Here is a 26,887-nt window from a genome sequence, read left to right as displayed (position 1 = left end):
TCTGACTCTTGTGGTAACCAGACATCTGAGGTGAAGCACATCTGCAGGTCTTGTTATCTGAAATCACAACCAGAATTACTGGAATAGGCTAAACCTGAGTTACAGTTCTCACGCTTCAGAATGAAAATATCCTTTATTTAGTAAGCTCAGCTGCGTTACGTTGGGGGTGCTGTTATGAACATCATGCAGGTAATAGATGTGACTGCTCTGCAGGCCCCACTGCCAGGCCCAGCCGTGCCAGCGGTGTGCCCTGTGCCATGAGCGTGCTGTGCTGGTGCTGGGTTGTGCCAGTGGCTCCTGCCCTTCCCCCGGGTACCCGCCTGTTCCAGTGCCTTCTTTTCTCCCTCTGCAGACGGTCACCGGTGCGGCCACACCACGCAACTGCCTGTGCTGACGTGACGCGGCAGCGGGCACGGGGTGGAAGCCACCTCCACTGGCAGCAGCAGAAGCTCAGCTCAGCCTCAGGTATCACAGACTGGTTTGGGTTGGAAGGGAACTTAAAGCTCATCCAGTTCCAACCCCCTGCCATGAGCAGGGACACCTTCCACTAGAGCAGGTTGCTCCAAGCCCCTGTGTCCAACCTGGCCTTGAACACTGCCAGGGATGGGGCAGCCACAGCTTCTCTGGGCACCCTGTGCCAGTGCCTCAGCACCCTCATGGGGAAGAATTTCTGCCTAATGTCTAATCTCAGTCTCCCCTCTGGCAGGTTAAAGCCATTCCCCCTTGTCCTGTCACTCCATGCTCTTGTCAAAAGCCCCTCTCCAGCTTTTTTGTTGGCCCGTTTAGGCACTGGAGCTGCTCTAAGGTCTCTGTGGAGCCTTCTCTTCTCCAGGCTGAACCAGCCCAGCTCTCTCAGCCTGGCTCCAGAGCAGAGCTGCTCCAGCCCTCGCAGCATCTCTGTGGCCTCCTCTGGACTCGCTCCAACAGCTCCACCTCCCTTTTGCGTTGTTGCCCCAGGGCTGGATGCAGGACTGCAGGGGGGGTCCCACCACAGCAGAGCAGAGGGGGAGAATCCCCTCCCTCATCCGGCTGCTCACGCTCTGGGGATGCAGTCCAGCATGTACTTGTGAAACTACCACCTGAGGGTGAGCTTTGCAGTAGAGCTCTGGCACACCTGATGACTAGGTGTTAGCCAAGGGCCTCGCCCTGACCCTGGCTGTGTGTTTCCTCTGCTGCTTTCTGAGAGTTCTGCTAACGGACCAAAGGACTTCTGTGACACACAAGTGACAAAAACAGCTCTACCAGAAAGCTGCTAGCTGTTTCCAGAGCTGCGGATGAAGGGAGAGGGGTAAGATACAGGAGGGTGTTGCAGTGGAGGAAGGAGGAGTTTAGTGCAACGTAAAAGTCAATTGCATAGCAGGATTTACTAATGGAAGGTGATAGAGCAAACGTTTTATAGATCTCATTTACCGGCCTCTGAATTGGACTCTTAGTCAGATTATTTCTGAGGAACATCTTGAGTAGACAAGCCTACAGACCCTGTAGATTAAGGACATGGAGGAACCTGATCTTCTGGTCAATACAGCTTAATTTGGAGATGTGCGTGCACAGGTAACATCCAAGTTGGAGTCTGTATGTGTAAAGCATCGTTAAAACCTGTTGATAGAAATGTGATTTGTTTTTCCTTTCCAGTTTTTGCATGGGTGGTCTCTGATTTGCTTAAGGTCTGTCCTTGCTGATCCTGGCTCAGGCAAGCAATACAGTACACTTTGTGGGTTTTTGATATAATTATTCCCAATAGTTGCCTTTAGGGGGAAACAAAATTGTTTTTCTTTTGCTTCATTTAAGCTTACTGACGAGATCTCAAATGTTAAGTCTCCAAATGGTTGGTGCTGTATAGCACAGAGCCTGTCGCATGTGTAAGTACCTTCATATACACACACGGAAGGTGCAGGCAGGTCCATCCTCCTGTGTGTGTTTCCCTTCTTTGCGTGCTAAACAGCTCAGATTCAGGCATGGATTCCCCTCTGCCTTTCCAGAGTTGAGGCTGAAACAAGGGGCAGCAGTTGGAAGTGGCTGCCAGAGCGAGATTTGCAAGAAGGCCGTATCACATGTATGTCTGATAGAGCCGAGCATGTGATGGTGTTACTGATAGTCTTATAAAATTACTTTGCTCAAGCAAACCTACAGAAGTAATTCACTGGAGATAGAAACCAGAGCATAGAATATTCAAAAGCAGTAATTTCTGTGATAGAGCGTAATTCTTTTTCCTTTCCATTCTCTTCTTTGTGAATTTGCAGTATTTATCCGCTTGATTATTTTTTTTCCACGGATTTTCTTAGTTCTCCATTTCTTTAATCCTTTGGGAAATTAAAGAAAAAAAAAAATAATTTGCTGACCACTAATCTTACAGTGTTCCAAACACAGAGACATTGTTTCCTTTAGTGAGCAGTCTTAACCCAGAGCCTTTATTTCTGTTTATTAGTGATTGCATAATGTGGTGTCTTCTTAAGTCTTAACATCTCACATAATGAGAAAGATTTAATCTTGAAGGCCTTTATTTTTTGCTTAGTTGCTGTGTTTTGCCCTTTTATGCAACATGCCAGTGTCTTGTTTCTGATTTCAGGCTAACTTTGCTTTGGAAAAGCTCCATTAGTTTTAATGGCATTCTTCTGATTTAAATCTGTGAGAGTGGAATCAAGCCCTTAGTGTTTCTATTTCTATTTTCATGGTTTTATTTCTCTTTTCTACTGCTGGTGCTTAGTTTCTGCCCACTTTCTCGTGACGAGTAGTGTGGAATTAATTGCAGATAAAGTTCACCGTAAGGGTTAGAGTGTAAAAGCTGGTGAGGAGGTGGTTGTTGTTGTTGTTGGTTTTGTTTTTCATCTAGCTTGCATCATTCCAGGGAAGAGTGGTTGTGAAATGCACTGGATAGAGTATCAGCTACAGATAGAGTATCTATTTATGTCTCGTTAAAACGTCTCTTAAGCAATCAGTTATTAGATAGACTCATTGCAACAGTGTTTTCCAGGCATCAAAGTGACAACTGATCCTGTTTTAATGACAATTAAGTATTTTGTAGTGTAAATGATCCATACCAAGCACCTACTTTGTAAATATGCATAAAAAAAATTATATGGAAAATGATAGCTTTAAACCCTCTTTTCTCAATGAGTAAATGTACAGCACACACATTGTTCTCTTGCTCTTTGTTGAGATGGTGCCTTTTAAAGGTGCTGTGTAAAAAGTCTGCTTAAAAAAAGCCTGTTCATTGTGTTCTATATTAAGCGATGATGTAGGCAGACTTGGATGGGGTAATTGCAGCTCTAAAGATGCTAGCACGTCAGGAAATGGCATTGCTGCGAGGAGCTGATGTTTACTGACTGTGTAACTGGGGAATGAGGGAAACTGAATACAGCCTTGCAGAGAAGCATGACAAAAATTTCCATAAACTTTAAAGTAATTCCGTGCACATCCTTCTAAGACACACAAATAAATATGACATGCATCTGGGATGATACCTGCGCCAGACCCAGGAGGGGTTGTGCTCAGCCTCAGTGTATTTTGGTGGACGTTCATCCAGTTCATTTTAAAGCTCAGGAGAGGCAAAAAGCCCTATCGCTGCTAGATTGGTGGATCACATCTCCTCTAACACGCGCTCTCTGCCAAGTCAGCTGCATTTTGTTCACTTACAGACTTCAATATCAGCAAGTGCTAACACTTGAGTACTTGATTTTTGCAATGTCAGTGCTCTGATAAATGTGAGCATGTCTTTGCATGCAGGGGAGAACGTTGCACACTTGTATTTGAAACTGTAAAGTGTTTAAGTAAACCTTCTGCTAGTAATTATTTGCTAATAGTACTTTGGAAAACAGAAGCTTTCCCTGTCCTCAGTAAGCTGCCTTTGGTTCTTATTTTCAACAGTTTTACACAAACAAATATAATTCTTCCTTCACTCTGTTTTGGGCACTAGCAGTTTACATTCGTTTTTAATTGAATTTTAGACTATTGGGAAACTCGAGATGCTGGGATGAACAGGTGAAAACTTATGGACAAGGTTATTCATTGAGATAAGTGAATGTTACTAAACACTAGTATTATAAGACTTCATAATGATAGACTTTCTAATGAAAACAGTGATTTTTGAACTGAATTTTTACTTTGAAGATTTCAGTCTCCTTTTCTTTTTCCCCTTTTTGAGTAGTGCTGTTACAGTTGTACTTGGAGGCTCCAGCTGAAATTTTCTCATTTCCAAAGAGAAAACCCCAAGCTCTGTATCTTTATCCAGGAAATCTTTGGCTTCTGTCAGTCAGGTGACCTACTGGAGCCGAGATCACAGTGGAGTTTTTATCTTGAACACTAATCAAGCGGTGCAGGAACATTCAGAACTCGCCATCCAGAACATGTGTTCTATGGGTATACTTTGTGATTAACGTGTAGCAGAAAATTGTCCTGTGCAAGGTCATTTGCCCTGTGGTACTCTGTCACCTCTAGTAAAGGCCAAAAATAGGCACAGTTCATAGAGTGAGCAAACGAGTGCTTTGTCTAATTCTCATGATGAAATTAAGACTGTACCAGACTAAGTACTGAAGTGTTTTAATTTTTCAGACCGTAGCACTGTGAAGGAGAAACTCTGCAAATATTTCTCAATGACTCTATAGCCAACTGATGTAACAATGGTACTAATATTGGGACGCAGACTGAATAGAGAGGATAGCGGGATACGAGATTCCCCTGCCACCAAGCGGAAAGTTTTTGAAATGGACCCAAAGTCATTGTCAGGCCCTGAGTTTTTCGACTTCTCCTCGGGATCATCCCATGCTGAAAGCATTCTCCAGATCTTCAATGAATTCCGAGACAGCCGGTTGTTCACAGATGTTATTATCTGTGTGGAAGGGAGGGAGTTTCCCTGCCACCGAGCAGTTCTCTCAGCCTGCAGCAGCTACTTCAGAGCTATGTTCTGCAACGACCATAGGGAGAGCAGAGAGATGCTGGTGGAGATCAATGGCATTCTTGCTGAAGCTATGGATTGCTTTTTGCAGTATGTATACACGGGCAAGGTGAAAATCACTACAGAGAACGTGCAGTATCTCTTTGAAACATCAAGTCTCTTTCAGATCAGCGTTCTGCGCGACGCCTGCGCCAAGTTCCTGGAAGAACAGCTGGATCCTTGCAATTGCCTGGGCATCCAGCGCTTCGCAGATGCGCACTCGCTCAAGACACTGTTTACCAAGTGCAGAAACTTTGCGCTGCAGACATTTGAGGATGTGTCCCAGCATGAAGAATTCCTCGAGCTGGGGAAGGATGAGCTTATTGATTACATTTGCAGTGATGAACTGGTGATCAGTAAGGAGGAGATGGTGTTTGAAGCTGTCATGCGCTGGGTGTACCGGGCAGTCGAGTTGCGAAGACCAGTGTTACATGAACTTCTGACGCACGTCAGGCTCCCCTTGTTACACCCAAACTACTTTGTGCAGACTGTGGAAGTGGACCAGCTGATTCAGAACTCCCCAGAGTGCTATCAGCTGCTGCATGAAGCCAGGCGATACCATATCCTTGGAAATGAGATGATGTCTCCCAGAACTAGGCCACGCAGGTGAGGAATTTTCTTTTTCTCCCCTTATTTCTGTAGCAGAAGGATGTAGTTTGCTGTGCAGGTGCTTGATATACACATGCCCAGAAAACAAAACATCTCTTGCAAATTATTTTATTTTGCATTCTGGAGCCACTACAGTTACACTTCTATACTTCCCCACAACCTGTGAAGCTCACACACGTCTTGAAAATGTACGTGAGTCTTTTTGCACAGATTACTGCCATGAAATAAATGACTGTTGGGGTAAGTGAACTCATATAGCCTTGCATGTAAAATACTCTCTAAAGGCTGATGTTTGCTAGGTGAGATCTGAAGTTACTTCGTACAATAGCAGTGACTTGAAAAGAACTGACCATGCTATAGCAGGTAAACCATTCCATTTCGCAACCTTCTTTTTATAACGAAGGCATGGAAGTGTACAGCATACTATGAAGGATGGGGATATATAGTCAGAGCATTCGCTTGCTACCTCACAAAATACCTTACAGATGGAGTAGTACACGGATTTGTAATAGTCAATAGACAGAAGAACAACAGGTTCTTCACTAAAGAAACTAAATCTTGCATTTTTACAGAATTACAGAACAGTTCCTGAGGAGTTTCATGCTTATTCTATGACATTTTAATAATTCAGAATTGCTGCTACTTAATAACGTGTTACACAAATAGGTGTCTGAGGTTGTAAGAAGAAATGAGGAAGTGTCCATTAGTGGCATTTATGAGCAATGGTGGTTGTGATTTCTTTCTTTTCCTGAAAATGTATTTTCTCAGCCTTACCTTCCCGTGATGTTGACATGATGGTTGGTTTATTGTTAACTCCAGCTGATTTAAGCTGTAGTTATAAAATCATGTGTTATATTAAGGTGATGTAATGAACAGACACAGACAGATTGTGTTAGGAGTTACTCTTTGTTTACTCTTAGTCATATGTGGTTGCTGTACAGTCACTATGCAGGGAACCTTTTTTTTTTTTGGCATGTGTTAAAGGCTTGCTTATGGGGAAAAAAAAAAAATACTTGGCAAACATTTGCCCCATTAGTGGCTTTCCAGTCTTCAATCCTGCTTTGAGAGAAGTTCTCAAGCTCCTTGCAGCCCTGCTGCCAGGTTCTCTAAGCTGCAGGCTGCCATGGAGGGTGTTTGGAAACTTGTGGTTCATGGCAGTTTGGAAACTGGTGCACTGTCTCCAAAACTGGCAGTTTTGGAGATATTTCATACCCTGAGTGTGGGCCTTGGGGAGGGACCATGGGAGTTGAGACCAAAGACCTCCTTGTTTCATGAGCAGTTGGAGGGGAGCTGTATCTTGTGTGGGCATCTCGTGTGGTGCTTGTTCTATGCTTATTACTCAATTTGATAAAGAAAGCAAATCCTCTCTGACCTAACAGTTTTGTCCAAGTGCATGGTGTGTGTGTACTTGTGAATCTCAACAGCCTCAGAGTAGCGTTCTGGGTTGTAGATTAAGTACCTTGCCTAATACAGGGGATTTCTGAAGCTGGGGAGGGGAGGAGTTGTTTTCAGATTTTGTGGGGTTTGTTGGTTTTACTGCCAAGCTTATTAAACTGCACTGAGATTCGAGTAGGCAGAAAGAAGAGAAATAATTTACAAAGAGAAAAACTGGCTGGCCTCCCAGCAGGAATTTTTTCCCCTTTTCTATATCACATTCATGGAATAGTTCTTTTGTCATTTGTTTCTGTTGCCTGGTTGTTTCTGTTGCCTATAGCAAAAAGAGATCATGTTTTAAAACAGTTACCAGGTCCCCCTTCCCCCATCTTTTCCTCATGCCTTTTCTGGGCATTTCTGGGGGGTTTGGGGAGGAGCGGACGCTCATGAGCTCTTTTCCTTCTTTCTTGCCTTCCTCCAGTTTCTTTTTGTATATAAACTGTTGCTAAAAGGAGTCAGGCTGCGGGATCAGAAATTCCCACACGAGTGGTTTTACTGTCTCAATTGTGATTGAAATTGTATGAGTACATGTGCATCTCCAGGTGAAGCGGGTTCTAACCGGTTGTTTCAAAAGAACAGTGTGGATTGCAATTCATAGTTGGTTTTTATTTGATTTTTTTTTTCCTTTTTGAAGCCAGTGAACAGTTCCCTGAAGTAAATCAACGTTTAAAATGCATTCTAACGGTTGCCTGCTTGCTCTCTTCCCATATAGGCATGTCTTTTTGAAAGAGGTTTTCAGTTACTTACTTACAACGACTTAGTGACATCCTGAGGTTGTCTCTCATGCGCCTTTTAAGTCTGTCTTGTCCCCTGCTGGTTGTGTCGCATGGCCAATCTCCAAGCTGAGATCAAGCAGTGAGCAATAACACATTTCCATATACAAAACAAAACAAGCTCTTCCTACTGTGTGCTTTGAATTATCTTCAGACTTTCGCGTACCTGTGGATTCTTCAATCATGCAGTTTCTCTTAAGCTGTCTGGTAACAATATATGAGTGTTCTCTTCAATTAGCTAGAAGTTTAATTCATTTATTCATTAGTTAGAAGGTTTTATTAATTTATTCATTTTAACACATCCTTTTTGAATATAATGTAGCCCCTTGGCTTTAATGCAGCCCCTTATTTTTTTTTTCCCCAAGGAGATGAGGTTTTATTTCCCTTTACAATCTGTTTGTTATCCCATTTACTGCCCAAAAGTGAATTAAAAAAAGAGGGGGGGAATAATAGTGATTTACCAGAGTTCCTCTAATTTGTCTCCCAGACTTAAAATGTTTTTGAATGTAATGTTTCCGAACTACTGGAAGTTCTGTCCAGCTGATGCTGTGCTGGCTGGCATTCTCACCTCATCTACAGGTTTGCAAGTAACTCAAGACCCCTTGGAAACCTGCTCTTGGGAATGTGCGGGATTATATGGCACTGTGGGTTGTCTTCCACCCCCCCCTTTTCTATTTTGTGCACCTCTTACTGACAGGAGGGTGTCTCTTGGAATCTGTCTAGTGCCTGGTTTAGCTCACCTCTGTTGTTCTGTTCACACCATTTCTTGTGAGGGCTACAAGGAGGACTTTTATTAAACTGATGTGCCCTCTGCCATTTGCAAACAATCTTTTGGAATTAACCTTAAAGCCTGTAGGGGCTTTAAGGCTCCTTCAAGAAAAACCTAACAGAGAAAATGTTTCTTAACTGAAAAAAGGATACAGTTATATAGGTACTAAAATGTTGGGGAAAAGTTTTGGTTTTCTGCGGATTTGGGGTACTGTACTAAATATTTTCTTTAAAGAGCAAAACTCCATCATAGCAATGAATAGAGCGCTCTCAAAGATTTTTGGTTCATCTGGCTTTAAAGTACAGGTTGATAATCTGCTACAGTAAGCTTTTCAGTAAGTAATGGAGGCCTTGATTCTAATCTAGAAAGTAATCAACAGATAATCCTCCTCCATACATACAGTTAACTGATGTATCGGGGCTTGCTTTTAAGGCAAATTGAGATGAGTACCTTGCTTTTAAGGAAATTCTCTTCCTGGGTGATGCTTTCTGGCACAGGAACTTCCCCTCTCTTATCCTTTGAGAGATTCTTTTCAGAGTTGTTCCTCAAAAAAGCAAAAAACAGTAACAGTAAATACATAGAAACCAGGAAGGAGCATGACTTCAAAGCTGAGCAGCTGAAGAGAGTGTTTCTTCTGACTAGTTCAGGTGCGTGAGTATGCTTCCTCAGTTACCTATCTTCATTTATATAAGCTTACATTGTCATTTAGCATTACCTTTGCCTATTTAAAATACTCTGAGTAGAAATACATATGGTATATTTAAATTGTGGTATGGGGTGACCAGGGGATATAGAAGGGCTAACTAGTTTTATTCCTGAAGTTTCAAACCAGGGAAATGTCATCAGGATTTATAAGTTAATATGTGCATAAGCTCCCATTAGGAAATCTGAGGATGCAAATCATGCAACTTCTATCTCAAATGCAGTCATAAGTTGGGTTTGGTTTGGGGTTTGTTTGGGGTTTTTTTGGGGGAAGGGAAGTGGGGAGAGGACTGCAGTACTTAGCAATAGTATGAGTAATTCATACTCATATTCATGAGTCTGAATCTCTATTCATATTGGGATCAAAGTTAAAGCACAACACAACAAAAGGGCTTACCAAAAATTAATCTTGCATTCAATTTTAATTAATGAACAGCAGTCCTTGAAACAACTATATCAGTGCAAAATCCTTTAATCTGGAAATTCCCTGAAAAGAAAGGATTTTGACAAATCTTTGCTAGAAATTATAAATATGAGAGGAGGACTGAAAGTTGGTCATAGTTTGATTGCATGTCAAAGATGGTTGATTCTCTACATTCAAATGTGGATTAACATATAACGACTTTTGTTACTGCTGTGAATACAGAGTATGTATGATGCAGAAGCATCGGGTTAATAGAAGGAGACTGAGTATGTGGAATAGAATTTAAAGGCTTATTTGTGTACATTGCAGATTGTCTAATGCTTAATTTTTTCATACAGAGTTTTAGTTTTTAGTTTAGGCTTGAATTCTTATTTCAGCATTCCTTAATGTTTCCTTCTATCACTGCCCTTTTTCAGTTTTTTAACTGTGCATTGGCTCTAAGGTCTCTTTCTTTTCCCTTATTCTGGTGGTTAAATGCCTTTTTATTTTTTTTTTTTTTCCCCAGTAAAGAACCTAAACCTTTTTAAACTCTTTGAATATTTAAGCAATGTAAAGTACTATGAATTATGTGATTGGGAAGGGGACATGGGGACTGGTTTCATTGTAATTGCTCACCTCACCTCACTGTCTGGCCTCACTTGAACTCTGTTTCTATTATATCTAGGTACACAGTCAAAGGAAAAGTATTTCTAGAGTAAGGGTTTTCTGTATTTAATTATTTGATTTTCACATAGGATGTTGTGCAGTGCAACTCCACCACGTAGAGCGCCTGTCTGTGTGGTAACCCGCTGTGTAATGAGACAGCTGGAAACAGTCAAAACCTCTCTTTGCTAAATGACTCTTTATTTTCTTTGCTGTAGAAGTTAATGCCATATAGTAATTTTTCCTATTTTCACACAGTTTGAAGATTATGGTGTTTGGCCTCCATGTACTACTAACTATCCTCTACATCTTGTTTTTTCTGTGTTTACTTTTTTAGATCAACTGGTTATTCTGAGGTGATAGTTGTTGTTGGAGGCTGTGAACGAGTTGGAGGGTTTAATTTGCCATATACTGAGTGCTACGATCCTGTAACAGGAGAGTGGAAGTCACTGGCTAAACTTCCAGAGTTTACCAAGTCTGAGTATGCAGTGTGTGCCCTACGGAATGATATTCTTGTTTCAGGTGAATAATCCTAAAAACGTTTAAGACTTGGTCTTTTCTTTGCTGCGTGTTTTGTTTTGTTCTTTCTTTCTAAGTAGTGTGGCAGATCTTTGTACTGTGAACTTCAAGCAGCTCAACTGAAAGTCACTTCGTGATGTCAGTGAACACCAGCCCCAAACCAGTCTTACTGTAGACAAAAGCGTTTTCTGGGATTTTTGTTTGGTATTAATTGGCAGGTTTTTACAGTTGATTCCAAGATATCAATTGTATTTTAAGGAGACAAGCTTCTGCTCATTAAATTCACTGCTTTAAAATACATTAGCAGTCTATTTGCAGCAACGGTTGGAAAAATCCGAAGTAAAAAATCCCAAGCAGTCTTTTCCCAGCAGCATTCTCTCTGCTACAGAACCTGCTGTATTCTGCTTAAAACCACCAGTTGTCTGGGAGCAGCACAGCATTGGTATGTTGCTGCTGAGTTGCTTCTATGATATGGCTGCCCAGACTCCCAAATTAAAACAGTTTAAGCTTCTTCTCATCATGGGAGTGTAAAATGGAAACAAACTCCTTTTAGCACCTGTGTTGGGGATCCATTTATACCAGCCTTTTAGGGTGAAATGAGCAATAGCTATAGGTTTTTAAACATCTCTCATCCAGTATTTTAGCAAGGGTAAATTTATAGAGCACAGCTGCTGGTTTAGACACCAAACCCCATGTGTTAGTTAAATAAAGAAATTGTCTCCTCAGATGTGTAGTACCTGTGTCATTTGAACAAACTGTAAAACCAAATAGAATGAACCAAATAGAGGAACAGCTGAGGTTATGGATGTGCCATGAGGCACATAAACAGTTAAAGGTTTCCTATCTCAAGAAATAATCTGAAGGGATCTTAGCATGTTTCTGGGAGAGGCAACAAAAGTAAAATAACTTGCTGTATGTTTTCATGTTTGAAATCCAGTGAAACTGACTTTTTCAGTCAGTTTCTATGAATATAGATAGATCTTTATTTTACCTAAAAGAGATAGGAAGTTTTCATTGCCTGCTGTGGAGAGGCATGTTAATAGTTAAAATTTCTCATTCAATAGTGAATTTATTCAAATTGGCATATTTTTTGTTTTTGAAGGTGGAAGAATCAATAGCCGGGATGTTTGGATTTATAACTCTCAACTTAACATTTGGATCAGAGTTGCCTCCTTAAATAAAGGCAGATGGCGTCATAAAATGGCTGTTCTTCTTGGTAAAGTAAGTATAGTCATAATGTTTTTATAGTGGGGATGTTTGTATATAACAAAACAGTGGAGCAAACATACATATGTATTTAGTATTACTTTGTATTACTTTGCCTTGACATAAAACCAGTAGTTGGGACCAACTGCCCATGGGATTCTGTTAATGAAAGTTAGGGAAGATGTGCATGTGGTATCCCTTGGACTTCTTAGATGGGAGACTTGAAGCTGGAGCAAACAGAGGGAAGAAGGTAGACAAATAATAATAAGGTCTGCTTCTTAAATATGAGAGAAGCAACAGGCAAGTAAAGAAAAATTTACAGTCTGAGGGGAAGAAGTACTTCTGTGAGCAAGTGTGAAAAAGGCAGAACACAGGAAAGCAAAGGTGAATTCAGATGGATTTTTGCTGCTGCTGTTGCTGAATTTAATATGTAAAAAGAGAAATGCAGAGAAGTGCCTTTTTTAACAAATGCCATTCAAATAGGAAGATTCTATCTCAGTATTAAAAATACTATACTTTGGACATGTGTTTGCAATGTCATTCCACATGTGACTGAATGGAACTCTCCAGAGAGTCTTTACCTATTATTTTTAGGTAATATTTTTCTGCTCCTGTGTATAAATTAAAAATATGAGGAAAGTGTCCCTTCACAAACCCAGCAAAATCATGGTTCTTGCAGCTTTGAATTAATTCAGTTTCATGTTTAAATGTAATAACTACTCTAAAAATGAAGTGATGATAGTTTTCACCACTTTGCATTAGGTGTATGTTGTTGGAGGATACGATGGGCAAAACCGCCTCAGCAGTGTGGAGTGTTACGATTCATTTTCTAATCGATGGACGGAGGTGGCTCCCCTTAAAGAAGCTGTGAGCTCTCCGGCTGTCACCAGCTGTGTTGGCAAACTCTTTGTGATCGGGGGTGGTCCTGACGACAACACGTGTTCTGATAAGGTCAGTTGATTGTATTTGATTGCTTCTTTTATCCGTGGCAAACAGTGTTGCTGGTTTAAAAACAGATCACGGAGAGATCTGTTTTAACTGTTCTGTTGAATGGGGTATGGAACTACTGTAATACAAAAAAGAACAGAGTAGAAAACGTTAACTAACTCAGTAGGATGCTGTTACTGTGGTCTTCCTCACGGATACTGTCATTGGTTTCACAAGTTCTGTGAATTCTTAAACTTGAGTGTTAGGAAAATATAGTGCATATGTAGACATTATTGATGTATACACATATATATGATGTATTTATATAGCCTTCATTTTCCTGGGGGGATATTGCCCACCAGGTGTCGCTTCTTTGGCTCTCCTTGTATAATGTAACTGTGTGGGTGTACCAGGTTACTTTTTCAGTTGGGTTTTTAATCTGAAATGCATGTATTTGTTTCCAGGTTCAGTCTTACGATCCTGATACTAATTCTTGGTTGCTCCGTGCAACTATCCCTATCGCCAAAAGATGTATTACGGCTGTGTCTTTAAACAATCTGATCTATGTTGCTGGTGGGCTTACCAAAGCAATATACTGCTATGATCCAATCGAGGACTACTGGATGCATGTGCAGAATACATTCAGCAGACAGGTAATTAACACTAAAAGGACTGCAGACATTTGAAAGGTATTCTTTTACATAAGTATCTTGGCATGAAATGAGTATACTTGTTTAACCTGTTAAAATAGCATCACTGATTCCATTCTTGTTATACTTCATCTATGTAATTCAAACCCATGCAGAAAAGGAAGCTTCTAAACCAGTAGCATTTTGCTGGATGTCACTGTTAGTGAGTCCAGACTTCTTGTTTGAGAGCAGTTACTGTTGGAGAACGGTGTAACAGCGTAATGGATGACATTTTAATTGTATAATCCATCTCTGTCAAGTTCTACTGCATGTTTTAATTTAGACTGAGGATAGTAATGTCCATATAATTGATTAGAGCCTTTCAGGCAAAAAATACTGAGGCTGTTCTTACAGCGTGAGAAAACCCCACAGTATAGCACAGAGTGTCTGACTTAAGCAGCAAGAGCAGTATCACTTCCAGATACAGAACACTGAACAGAGTTTAAAGCTGTGTCCCCATGGTAGTGAAGTGTGTGTGTAGTTAATTTTCCTGATGTTTTTAAAACATCAATCACATACTTTATGGTATCCACCTTAACAGAAATTTGTTCTTCTTTTTGCTGGCCTTCCCTCTATTCCTCTGTTTTGGTTTGTGTTCTGTATTTAACGGAAGATTTTTCCATGCCTGCTTTTAAGGAAGAAATACTCTCTTTGCTTCATGTGAGACGTAGGGCTGTCTTTTTCTTATGCACTCTTTTCTTTGTCATAGCTTTTTTCCTCTCCCCTGTTTGCATCCCTCTTTATTATCTGGTACTTCTCTGAGGTGCTTTTCCTTGTTACCATTTTTTGCATTAATAGTACCTACTGTGGTCCCTCTTCTGAAAACCTTTGTTCTCTCCTCCTGTCCTTTTCTCAGATGTTTAAATGGTAAGTACAGAGTTCAGCTGTATTCCATTGTATCCCTTCTCTGAGTTAGGTGTAGTGAAGGCCTCAATCTGAAATAGTCTTTTCTGAGGAATTGTGCTGCTGCTTTCCCCGGTTATGGTGTTTTCTGCATTGCCCCTTCCAGGAGGGAATGGTATAGGCCAGTCTGTTTACAAACTGTAGTCACAATGCTGTCCTTCTGCACTGGGATAGACATGCAGGAATTGAGGTCTTGCTGTTTAAATAATCGTGTATTTCTTTGTGTATTTTGAAACAGGAGAACTGTGGCATGTCTGTGTGTAATGGAAAAATCTATATCCTTGGTGGAAGGCGAGAAAATGGTGAAGCCACAGACACTATTCTTTGTTACGACCCTGCAACGGGCATTATCACAGGAGTAGCAGCCATGCCCAGGCCAGTATCATATCACGGCTGTGTGACAATTCATAGATATAATGAAAAAGGCTTTAAACTGTAGTATTTTTCTTGGAAAAAAAGAAGATGGCACGAATGAAACCAGTGGTCTGCTGCAAGACAGGCTTTTTAAAGATTCCTGAAGTGGGAGAATGCCCTTTCCCTGCCTAAGTGTCATATGAAAATTATATCCTGTGCCTTTAGAAAAAGGGTTAATTTAACTTGCAAAACAAGTCTGCAAATCAATCCAGTAGCCAGAGTTCAGTTATATCTGCTGTGGGCTCTGATATGAGAGCAGTAACAATACATTGTACTAGTGTTCAGAAAGTTTGCCCTATGTGTGCTTAGTAATTAAAATCTTGGAAGCTTTTTGGGGAAAGTGCCTTCACAAGCATTTGTGCCTGTGTCCTGAGGAGCGTTATCTGCAAGGTGTTTCAGGTTCTGCTAATTGGAAAAATACGTGGGCAAGTAAATTCAAAAGAATCATCTAAGATAACTACCTACAATTTAAAAAAGCTTACATAATTATAGTTCATATGCACAACATTCTTACAAGCAGATTACTTGCCTTAACTAAGTAGATTTTATGTCAGGTCATGCATGGGTTGGAATTTAAACAAACAAACAAAACCAAACAAACCAAACTATGTGGGACAGAATCTTTGAGGAATGCTTTTTTTCTGAAGGAGGAACTGGTTGTTTCGTGAGCCACTGCAACTCACTGCAGTAACAATCATGTACCTTAGCACTATGGGCCTTATTCTTAGTGTTGCTAAACATTCATCAGAAGTACAAGGCTCCATGACATGGAAAACTAGTGACCACTGGCATATAGGCACGCATCTGTGAAGCAAATTAGGAATCCCAGTTTTTAACTTTCTGAATAGTAATGGCTGAATTCTGAAAGTTACTGGGTTTGTTCTTGGCTCACTGCGAAGTATCTCTAAACTATTCAAGAAATAAAGGATGATGACCTCTGGATTCTTCTGCTTTTTTGAATCACATTATAAATTGCCTGATGATAGATGTAGGGAATGGGGTTGCACCCTACAGCTGATAAATTGGTCTTTCAGATATCTCATCTGCAGAGGTGGCAGAGTACCTGCCAAGTATTTCTTGGCCTTTCTTCAGACAATCACTTACTCTAGCACAGTTAAACTACTGTATAAGCTGCTTGGCCACAGGTAAAGAAGTTCTGGAAAGGTTCCTTGTGTCACCAGAAAGAATATCTGTGGACCTGTCCACATAGCCATATGAGGAAACTCCCACATAACATGTTTTGGGTAATTTTGAAGCTTTGGAAGCGCCTGTATTTTGACATACACACACACCCCCTTTTTTTTTAAAGTAAATGTTTTTGGTTCTTTATAAGTCCTCCCTAGGTTTCTGTACTAGGTCTCTTTATTTCTAGTACACAGTTGCGTAGTTGAGGCACAAGTTCATAGAAACTGAAATAGCACTTGAGAGTTGGAAAATGAATAGGATTGTCTGTGTACCAATTTCCTGTTAATCACCAAAATCCTCAGGAACTGCCTTTCAAAGGAATTCTGAGGACAGCAGCCAGTAGGGAAGTTGGTCAGTGCCAGGGCAGAAGGAAAACATAAGGCCCCTGCAGAGACAGCCCTGGCCTCAGGGTTCTGGTCTCCATGCTTGCTCAGGAGGGTGAAAACAAGCACCATCTCTGGAACGTCGTTTGTTCCACTGGACTTTCCTCATCTGTTTTCCCAGAGTATTTCTTCATGAGATGGAAATTCTGACCCTCAGTGAAGCTGTGCCAACTGGGAGTCATCACTTTGAGTAACATATGGTCGTGACTTTTAAAGAGCACTGGGAGCTGCACTTAGTGATGCATTAACTTGTAACCTCAGGAAAGGACACAAACTTCAGTTTCTGGCTGAATACCAAACATTGCTTTGTATATGTTAAGAATACTGATAAGTACAAATCTCTGCATATCCCTGGTGTAATTAGGAATTCAGTCCCTGAGCATGTACATTCATATTGCCCTAAAAAGAAAGTCCATTGGGAATGTAAGACAAATGAATCGGATAAATTAATCCTTTTCTAAGTTTCTTGTGTTTCTGCTCACCAAATGTTACTTCGAAAAGGTAATTTCAGTACCTGTGAATAAGGTCCGTTGATAGCAATGGTAATTGCCCAGTAACTGATACTGTATACTAGCACTGTATATAACTTGTGCCATCATTGTAAATGAACATGTAAAAAATGATAGGAGCACTTAATTAGAGATGCAATTTGAAAAATGCTCTCCTTTGATTCCTTTCTTGTTTGTATTAAGACTTGTAATGTTATTGTCATGCTAAACTGCTTTGAAACATTCTTTATTCTGTAGGTGTAGAACAATGTAATTTATGTATAGGTATCTTTTAATTAATCTGTGTTTATAATACTGCACTACTCTGTAAATAACCAGATACCGCTTTCCATGGTTTTGAAGATTTATTTTATAGTTTAGTTGCCTTTTCTTAACAATGTATGTACTGTTACCTATTATTTTGAAAACAACAGTGTTTAATGAACCAGTAAAGGCAGAAATGTAGATGTAGAAGAAAACTTTGCTTAGAATTCTTGAGAACCTGTACTCAGTGCTGAACAGTTACATGTGTGGAGCACTGCTAAAGTGGCAGTTATTCATGCAATGATTTCCTTACTTGTTAACTCTGTAAATAATTTGCACTTACAGCCTGCTGTGTTAGAAAAAATATTTTTAGATGCACTAGAAAAGAACAATTCAACTTTGGTTTAATGAAAATTTATCGGTTTTCTAAGAAAGATGCATTAATTTGGAAGTTGTGTTCCTGAGCCACCTGTTCTCTGATGCATTTCACTTGGGTATAGATGAATTCAAAGATTTAAACTCTCACTATTATGCATATCTAGCTGCTTACAGTTCATGGGCTTGAGCAGCAAGTTGTGTGGTTTCTGGTTGTGGGGTTTGGGTGGGTTTTTTTGTCTTGGCTAGGAGAGAAACTTATTAATGTCATATAGTATAATCAAAAGATTTCCAATGTTAATGGTAGTAGGTTTAGTAGTTCTAAAGTTAGAGATACCTGCACAAAGGTGTAACTTCAGTCTAACCATACATGGGAAGAGGGCTCAAGTATCTCCAAAGTCACACCTATAAAGTAAATTCCAAGAGCTAACAGTTCACTAAACAGATAATTACCTCTTGAGCATTTCACTCTTAAAAAGAAATGAGTAAATGTTTTTCTTCTCCATTTTGATGTCCACTTCATGAATTACATCCTTCTGTTCTTAGCAATATGATGTTAATTGAAAAGAAAGTTGATGCTTCCTTGCAGCCTGGCTTTGAGAAGGTTCTGAATAGATAACTTCAGGACTGCATTACAGTTTAGTGTATAGCCTTCTGTTTTTAGATATATCATGCATTCCCTCATTTTACAGCCGTCAAGCATGTAACATTACCTGGTAATCATCTAGTTTTCCCTGTATGCTCCCTTTTCAGTAATGCTTCAGTAAACATAATTTGTGGAATCTCTTCCACTTGTACCATCAGATGATCAATTTTATACTATGTGCCTGGTATGCATTTTGAGGATTAGGCACTGTGCTTGCCACTCTTGCACCAAGGGTCCAGAGTTGTAGCATTTGTTTTTTTAGTTGGCACCAATGCAGTTCTTGTCAAAGATGGCTTTTGTTTCTACTCTCTGCAGCAGAGATATCTTTAATGCAAATTGTTGATATAGACTCTTATTATAATTTACTCAAGCTTTTTAAATGGTATTTTTAACACTGCAAATTTTTGAGAGAAGTTGATGATGTAGGAAGAGGAGGTGCTCACCTTGACAGAGGTTCAGAGGAAGCTATGGTCACCTGTGCTTGAGAGCAAGGACATTGCTGACTGCTTCAGCTTCTTCCTCAAAATGGTTGAGTTCATCACATTATCTTAGATAATTACTCAATTTATCCTGCTTTTGTTTTATTTGAGCTGCAAGGACGAAACAAGAAGCAGTCCCACTCCCTGTGACTTCAGGTTTCCCTCCTGCCCAAGGCACAGTCGTGAGCTGGAGCTGTTGCTCACAGCGGGTTGGCAGAGCTGTGAATTTAGTTCAGCTCCAAAGAGACAAGAGACAAACTCACTGGGCAGGAGGAGATGCAGTGTGTTTGGGCTTTGTGCATTTGGCTGGGATTGCTTAAACCAGGACGTTCTGGATGCTCAGAAGTTTGTGATTCCAATTTGAAACTCAGGTGGTAAAAATACTTCATGTTTGTCAACACACTGAACTAAGTTGAAGCAATAAAGATGCATGTATGGTCATGGTGTTCTAGTGGCAATGTTCAGGAAAGCCAAAGGTTCATTTTTCCTCATTGCCCAACTAGGGAAGTATATGTGGGTTTGTTGTTTTTTTCTACCACTGAAGATGGCAAAAGCCAAGAGCATTAAGAAACTCAAAAGACTTGAGCACTGTGAGGCAAAATGAGTATTTTCATCTGAATGTAGTCTCGTGCACACAAGAAAGTACAAATAAATGGTTTGTTGTGCCTGGTTAGAAAAATCTGAGCAACATATGCTCAGAAAATGAGTCTACAATGTAAGATGAGATTTTTAAACAGAAATTTGCTATCTGATTGGGGGCCAAGCAGTGATTTTATTTTAACATGCCTAGCACACAAGTTTCCTCAGTGTTGCATTATTTCAGGTGGCACTAATAAAAATGGATCTGACTGTCAGTTCATCGTGACTGTGTCAGTGCTCTGAGCATTGCCACAACACAGTCAACAGCCTCCTACCAACCCCAAACCAGATGTGTGATTTGGATGTTCTTTGCACTCTGGCTGTCTTCCCTAACTAACATTACGCATAAGTTCATGTTACTCAAAGTATACAGCCCCGATAACATTACTTAAGAACTCTATTTACAGGGACATTTCTTTTTTTCTACTGTAGTGCTCCAGTCCATGCTCATATGTTTATGTGTGCCTATCTGTGCATGTGAGTAATTCTGAAATAATTTTCTGATAGTGCTGTTACAAGTAATGCACATAAAAGCCCTTTGTACAGCATATTGATAATGTAATTATGGCTTGCTTTGTATTATTAGTTCCAAAGAAAATACTGTGTGTTAATTTTTAGAAGACCTGTGCCTTGAATTCACCTCTTTTTATCTATTGTGAAAAAGAGCTTGGATTACTTCTCCCAATTTGTTGTCTTTATTAGGATCAGTCTTACTGTCCAGACTGTTGATGTCCTTCTAAGAGAAATAAATCTTACAATTCGTTAACTGTAATAGTTAAACCTCGTGTTTAGAATATGCCTAGAATGCTTCCATTATTACAGGCTGTGGCACATTTAATCTAGGGAAATCAGTGTTTGTCTTGTCCCATTCTTTGTTTCCAGTGCTCCTCAGTCACAGAGGATTGGAGTTTAGCCTTTGCCTTCCTGTTCTTAACATGTACAGTTTCTTGTTTTAGTCAACAGCCTCTCCGCTCTTTCTGAACACTCTGACTTGTCAGTCATGAACCTCTTGTTCAATATACGTAATATGAAGCAATAATATGGTGCAGCATGGCAATAAGCAAATAAAGAGACTTGAATGTAATGTACTATTACTAATTTCATCTGTGTAAATGCTGGACTTGTGAGTCATTCTCCTCATGGTGCACCTGTAGCAATTCGGAGTTGGATTAATAGGAGCTACGTGGACACGGAAAGAGTTTACCTCCTGAACTGTTACTCATGATATCTTCACCTGAAATCATGTTTTGATTTTCCTTTTTGCTGAGGAAAACAGCATTTTGTTATTCCTTGCCAGTTCCTTTATTTAATGAAACATAAAAGGCATAGTTCTGCAAAGAGCTGATACTGTCTTCAAGAACAACCTGGTGCAGCACAAAGGACATTTGAACAAAAAAAGTGCAGACCACTTACTGTGTGCCAGAGTCAATGTAACGTTACCCTGCATATAACATTAAGGTCTTCAGATTGTGCTGGCAGTAGGAAAGTGATTTTGTAATGTAGCACAACTGCAATAACACCTGTTATATTTAAGTATATTTCTTGCATAATTCTTTGAAAGTTTTTTAAAGTTCAGTGTATCTAATAAACATTTGCCTTTTGAATAGTTCACTGTGGTTTTTTCAGGTTATGAGGAGTTCCAGGGTGGGGCTTTGTGGTGCAAGGAAGAAACTCTGTTTTCTCTGGGTCATTTTAACTTGTTGGATTCTGCCCCCTTGTAGTCTCTGTATCTATCCATTCTTCTGTCTCCCAGTCATGGTATTCTCCCTGTTAATCTTTCTGTCTCGGCATGGAACTTACTATTGATATGAATAACAGCAAGCTGGAGGCCGTGAAGCAAAAGAGTGAACTGAGAAAGAAAATGGGAAAAGTGATAAGGAAGTGGAATGTGAAATACTGGATAGTCCTGGGTATTGTGATTGGAAAAAGATGTGAATGGACTTGGAAGACAAAACTGGTGTGGGAAATCAGGAAAAGGTAACATAAAGCTAGAAAGGTGACTGGCAACAATACAGGTTGGGAAGAATCCTATAAAAAATTTATTCCCCTAAATTTTGCTACTTGGCCATCTTGAGGTCTCACTTGCTGATGGCAGAGTAAGGGTTCAGACTGTGATGGAGTGATACTACCACAGTTGAACTGATGGCAAAGAAAGTATTTGGTTTAATATCCCATTTTTAGAGATTACATCAATTTTTCACATACTTTTCTAGCTGTACTCCTGGCTTCCTCTTCCCTGTAATGTGCGTTCTGGATCTCAAGACTCAGAACTTGCCCTTTAATATAATCGTAGTCTTGCTTTCTTCCCCAAAACATTTCTTTTAGACACTGTCAAATACAGCCTCCATAGCTTTGCCCTGTAGCCCACTGAAATGTAATCTGTATCACAAGTCTGTTCCCCATGTGAGGTATTCAGCCATGGGGTGTTCTGGGTATACCAAAATAAAACTCAGGACCCTAATATTTGATATAGTGTTTGTCTCTCTGACACAGAGAAATGAGTACAAAGGAAGAGCAGCTCTTCATAGAAATGGTACCAGACATTCTGCATTTTAATATAACTTAAATGGACATGATGATACTGCAGCATCTTCCATGTTCCGCAGCTTTGAAGAGTCTGTATGTTGTACTACTGAGATACATGGTGTTTTCCAAATACCTTCTAACATGAAATAAAACTTGGCAAGCCAGCAGTGTCTGCTGCAGTTCTACAGTGTGGCCAGGCTCATTTGCAGCAACCAAGTGGCTCTTGCTACAGTGCCAAAAGTATGCTACGACCAAGTTCAATGCTTACATAAGTTTATTTTCCTGGAAGAAGTAATATTGCCTGAAAGGAAATCCACAGACTGCAAAGCAATGGAAATAGTTTTGAAGGCTGGAAGCCCACTTTAAGATATTTTAAGTTTTAAACATAGTCAACTGGCAGTATATTTTTACAATGAACAGCCTCTTTCCACTAAGCAGAAAATGGGAAGAAAATAAAATTGAACTATATTGTATACATACTTTTCCTGATGAGCATGATACAAATTTGCATCCAGGAAGAGCCTCCATCAATTTTCCAGAGTTCATGTTTGTTGCCTGGTAAGAAGTCAGAAACCTGTTGTAGTAGTGGTCCTGAAATTGGGAAAAAAAGGTGACTTTAAGGGCTACGCCTTGAACATTCAGCATACACTTGCTAATTAGTGTATGTTTCCTCATAAGTTTGCAAATACATGTATGAGCAGGACATTAATTTATGCTGGTAAGCAGCTCACTGCATGAACCATGGGGCTACCACAGACCAAAGCGCTACTTGCCATTAGCCGCACCTCAGAGGTATTACAGCCTGGCCAAAACCAAACACAAACTGCAGGATATACACACTAATTTGGACAATTCCAGCTCCGATTTGAGGCACTATGAAATACGGCAAGTGAGAAGCTTGTATAAGATTTTCCTAGAAGCTTATCTTTAGCGGGATCGGTGCAAAACCTCCCTTGGGTGGACTATATGCGCACCACATAGGGGCAGGCCGGGGCCGCCATCCCAGCCCTGAGGTGACACTTGTGTGCGGCTGGTACCGGCACCTCAGTCACCCCGCGCCTCATTTCTTGGGGGGGTTTGTGGGTTTTTATGGATAATCATCATCCTTCCACTGAACTAAAATGTCTTCCTCGTATTTTATTACTTATTAAAACAAAATTGTTTCACCCAGCGAGTTAGAATTAGGCCAATACATTAACGTATCTAAACAGAAACACCACAGCGCCGCTGACCTCGGGCTTTTCCCGCTGCTGAGGGCAAACTGCTGCCCACAGACCATTCGCTACCTCAGCGGCAGGGCTGCGGCCCGGCCGGGCTCCACCGCCGCGGCCACCCCCGTTCTGCCGCCTCCGGCCCGCGGTCCTTCCCCGCTCCCCTCAGGCGACCGCCACCTGCCCGCGCCGCGAGCTGCGCGATCCCCCCGCACACCCCGGGGCGGTCTGCGGGCTCGCCCCGCCCCTCCGCCGCTGTCCGCCTGCGCGGGCCCCGCCCCAGCCGTGACGGGCAGCCCGGCACACGGCCCTGCGCTCATGGCGGCGGCGGCGCTGGCGGCGGGACGCGGCGGCGGGGGCCGGCGCTGAGCGGCCGTGGGGCGGGAGCGGCCGGTGCAGGCGGCGGCGGCGGCGGGGCCGGGCCGGGCCGGGCAGGGCCGGGCCGGGCCGGGCGGCGGCGGCGCGCGGGTGAGGAGCGGCGGCGGGCGGGGGAGAGAGGGAGGAGCGCGCGGCCGCGGCGGCTTTGTGTGCGCGGGCGGGGGGAGGGGAGCGGCACGTGGGCCTGCCCGCGCGGGCTCTGCCCCGCCCACAGCGACCCCGGCGCCGGGCCCCCGGGGCGCAGCGGCCGCGCCTCCCGCCGCCCGGGGCCGCGCTGCCCCTTCCCGCCGAGCGCCGCGGTTAAACCGGCGTGCCCCGGTGCCGAAGGGGTAGTGCCGGGGCGCCTGTGCCCGCCCGGCTCTGAAGCCCCCGGCTCCCCGCGCGGTTGGGCTCCCGGCGCGGCGGTGTCGGTGCCGGTGCTGAGGTAAACCCGGCTCGGTGCCGGTGCTGAGGTAAACCCGACTCGGCGGTGCCGGTGCCGGTGCTGAGGTAAACCCGGCTCGGCGGTGCCGGTGCCGGTGCTGAGGTAAACCCGGCTCGGCGGTGCCGGTGCCGGTGCTGAGGTAAACCCGGCTCGGCGGTGCCGGTGCCGGTGCTGAGGTAAACCCGGCTCGGCGGTGCCGGTGCCGGTGCTGAGGTAAACCCGGCTCGGCGGTGCCGGTGCTGAGGTAAACTCGGCTCGGCGGTGCCGGTGCTGAGGTAGACTCGGCTCGGCGGTGCCGGTGCTGAGGTAGACCCGGCTCGGTGTCGGTGCTGAGGTAAACCTGGCTCGGTGCCGATGCTGAGGTAAACCCGGCTCGGCGGTGCCAGTGCTGAGGTAAACCCCTTTCTTCCCAGGTCACCCATAGGGTCCCAGTGCAGAGCATGCTGGTAGCGGGGCTCAGGGGGCCCTTTGCTGCAGCAGGCAGCAGTTTGCCATTGCAGCACACCGACTGTGGTGAGCTTCCATTGCTTGTGAGGCAGCACTGGACCAGTGCTGAGCTATGGGGCTAACCTGTAGCGCCAGGGGAAGGAGATGTTCCCCATGGTGAGAGGTTGAAGCTTGCCCAGAAGGTCACTGCGGGTAATGTTAATGCTGTTATTTTTCCTCTCAGTGGAATAGCGGAGAGAACATGTCTGGGATGAAGAGAGTGATCGTGGAGAAGGACCCTGACTATGAGGACATTGCCATCACACATCCCAGCAAGCGCCACAAGGCAGCTGAACAGTCAGGTAGGAGCTCTCTGAGCTGAAGGGACCTCCTGGGTGGAATTAGGAATGCTGTGGATGTGCATGCTGTCTGAGGACAGGTCAGGGAAGAGCTGGGGCGAGAGCTAAGGGATCAAAGGGCAGACACTGTGCAAGGGAGCTAGTGATGCCTCTGTATGGCCAAATGAAGATGTGATTGTCATATGTGGAGCCATTCCTGCCTGCTAGCTGAGCTGTAGGTAAGGCATGAGGATGCAGACTTTGATGCATGATAGCAGCTAGAGCACGAGCTCTGCAGGGCCCCATGTGTACTTCTGTTCGTGTTGCTTCCTGACGTATTTCCCAGCAGGTATCCGTGCTGAGGTGTGCTCCATCCTGTGCATCTGTTTTTGGAATTGAAGTCTGCTTCCAGAAAGATTGGCAGTTTACATTTTGGGGGATACAGGTTGCAGTACAGCATGACAGAGGGGGTATCCATGACCCTGCAGTAGACTGTCTCCTAAGGATGACAAGTGTTTGCAAGAATAGGCACATAAAATGAAGTGGAGCAGTTTAGAAGGGATAAGTTAGGGAGAAGGAAGGGGTTTTGAAAGATGCAAGGGAGGAGGAGGAGCAGCAGCTACCTGACTGAAGGGAAGGTGGGTAAAGAAGTGTAGTGGAGAGAGTAGTTGGATGAGCAGGTTTGCATTTGGCACGTTCTGATATGCTTGGTTTGGGAACCAGCCTGTTGGCAGGGTGCCTGGGACAGGTTGCAGTCATCTCTGGGCAAATGAGAGTAGAGCTTCTTGCCCTTGGGACAGGGAGTAGGGTAGTGATTTTTGGCATAGCATAGCTGTGTGAGAGGATCGTGATGGGAAGAGCTGACAAACAGGGAGGTGAGAAAACTGAAGCTGGCTGTGGGATCTGAAGATGATCCAGGAACAGAGCAGGATGCCAGAGCTGCCAGTTGGAGAGGGACAGATGATGGCTTCGTGGGTGATGTTTTGGAGGGCGATGTACAGCTGGACAAGTCTGAGGAGGCTGAACTCTGGGTTAAATGTGTTGCTGGGCAGATCCTGTCTGCCGGGTTGTTTAGGGACCCTGACAATGGAGCTCTGCTGGAGCTGGCAGTGGCAGAAGAGCGTCACCACTCCCAGCTGCCTGCCCTGTCTGGCTGCCAAAAGTCACCACCCTCCCTGGTGGAGTGTCCGAGGGACTGCAGACAGGTTTTTAGTCCACTTTTTGTGAAGCAACTTTTCAGAAGGTCGTAATAATTGGCAGGCAAAGTCTCAGCACCCTGGAAAACTGTCCTTCCCAGAGCAAACTTTCTGTTGAGGTGATTCCTCCAAATCAGCTTCTTTCTTCCTTTTATGGACTGTCTCCAATACAGGAATTCCATAAGTATTCAAATTTCACTAACATGATCTTAATTAGGGACTGTGGTTGATGCTAAGCTGAGAAAAATATGAAAATAAAGTCTTCTTAAAAGCCTCAGTAATGCAACCACAAACACTGAAGTGTTTTAATTGTCATAATACTGGTGTTGCATGGCATCAGTCTTGGGAAGAGATGTAGTTGGCCCCATCTGAACTGTACATCTCATACCTTAATCCGTTTAGGGTTATTTGAAGTGTAGCCTTACATGTGAATTTCCTAGGCAAGGTGTTCATGACTGGAGGAAAATTATATCCCTCTGGTTTTTAATTTTGCATTACTTGTATAGATTCAAGCACAATTCTGTTTTAATGTAGGCTTGAGCTATTTCTGGTCCTAGAATATCTATATACAGGTATCTGGAAATAAGTAAAAGTATTTAGGATACCCCACTTGCATATAGAAGCATCAGATGCTTTCCTGTTGATGTAGGTACATGATCAGACAGTAAAATTATGTAAGCAATCTGGAACGTACCAGCAAAGTTTTGACTTGCTTTTGATTTCTTTATTCTTTCTTTTGGGATATTAGAAACTTCTTCAAACATATATGTACCCTTGAGTAAAACAAATGCTTCCTCTGTAGCTCAAAACAGAGTCTTGGTGCTGTTGCCTCCTGTTCGACGTAGAAACAGTGTAAGATTTTTTTCAGAGGAAGCCAGGTTGTTCCTCTGATCTGCTTTGCTGTGGGGTCACTCTACTTCTGCCACAGGCTGGAGGACCTTTCCAGGCTTTTTTTTAGAAGTGCAATACCTGCTTTCCCAAGTTCTTG

The 26,887-nt window shown here is 42.6% G+C and overlaps 2 protein-coding genes across 10 annotated transcripts in view; both read left to right on the top strand.

The window, feature by feature from the left end:
- KLHL24 (kelch like family member 24) overlaps positions 1–21,006 on the top strand; it is an 82,838-nt gene extending 61,832 nt beyond the window's left edge. For all 4 annotated transcript variants that reach the window (XM_030496354.1, XM_030496351.1, XM_030496353.1 and 1 more), the window contains 7 exons: positions 353–465; positions 4,549–5,536; positions 10,621–10,805; positions 11,905–12,023; positions 12,771–12,959; positions 13,400–13,588; positions 14,766–21,006. In XM_030496354.1, the coding sequence (XP_030352214.1) occupies positions 4,617–5,536; positions 10,621–10,805; positions 11,905–12,023; positions 12,771–12,959; positions 13,400–13,588; positions 14,766–14,966 (1,803 nt within the window). In that variant the 5' untranslated portion in view covers positions 353–465; positions 4,549–4,616 and the 3' untranslated portion in view covers positions 14,967–21,006. The remainder of the gene's footprint in view (positions 1–352; positions 466–4,548; positions 5,537–10,620; positions 10,806–11,904; positions 12,024–12,770; positions 12,960–13,399; positions 13,589–14,765) is intronic.
- A 2,416-nt stretch (positions 21,007–23,422) lies between these two features.
- YEATS2 (YEATS domain containing 2) overlaps positions 23,423–26,887 on the top strand; it is a 48,606-nt gene continuing 45,141 nt past the window's right edge. For 4 of the 6 annotated variants that reach the window (XR_003992922.1, XM_030496347.1, XM_030496344.1 and 1 more), the window contains exons 1-2: positions 23,423–23,605; positions 24,610–24,727. Coding sequence is in view for 5 of the 6 variants with exons in the window: in XM_030496347.1 (XP_030352207.1) it covers positions 24,628–24,727 (100 nt within the window). In the remaining variant the exon portion in view is untranslated. Of the gene's footprint in view, positions 23,606–24,399; positions 24,728–26,887 lie in introns of those variants that run through there. The other 2 variants (XM_030496346.1, XM_030496343.1) reach the window with 2 other exon arrangements.

Source organism: Strigops habroptila, chromosome 8, assembly GCF_004027225.2.
Source record: "Strigops habroptila isolate Jane chromosome 8, bStrHab1.2.pri, whole genome shotgun sequence".
Taxonomy (NCBI): domain Eukaryota; kingdom Metazoa; phylum Chordata; class Aves; order Psittaciformes; family Psittacidae; genus Strigops; species Strigops habroptila.
Note: the sequence above shows the minus strand (reverse complement) of the source record. Positions and strands in the feature narration are given on the sequence as shown.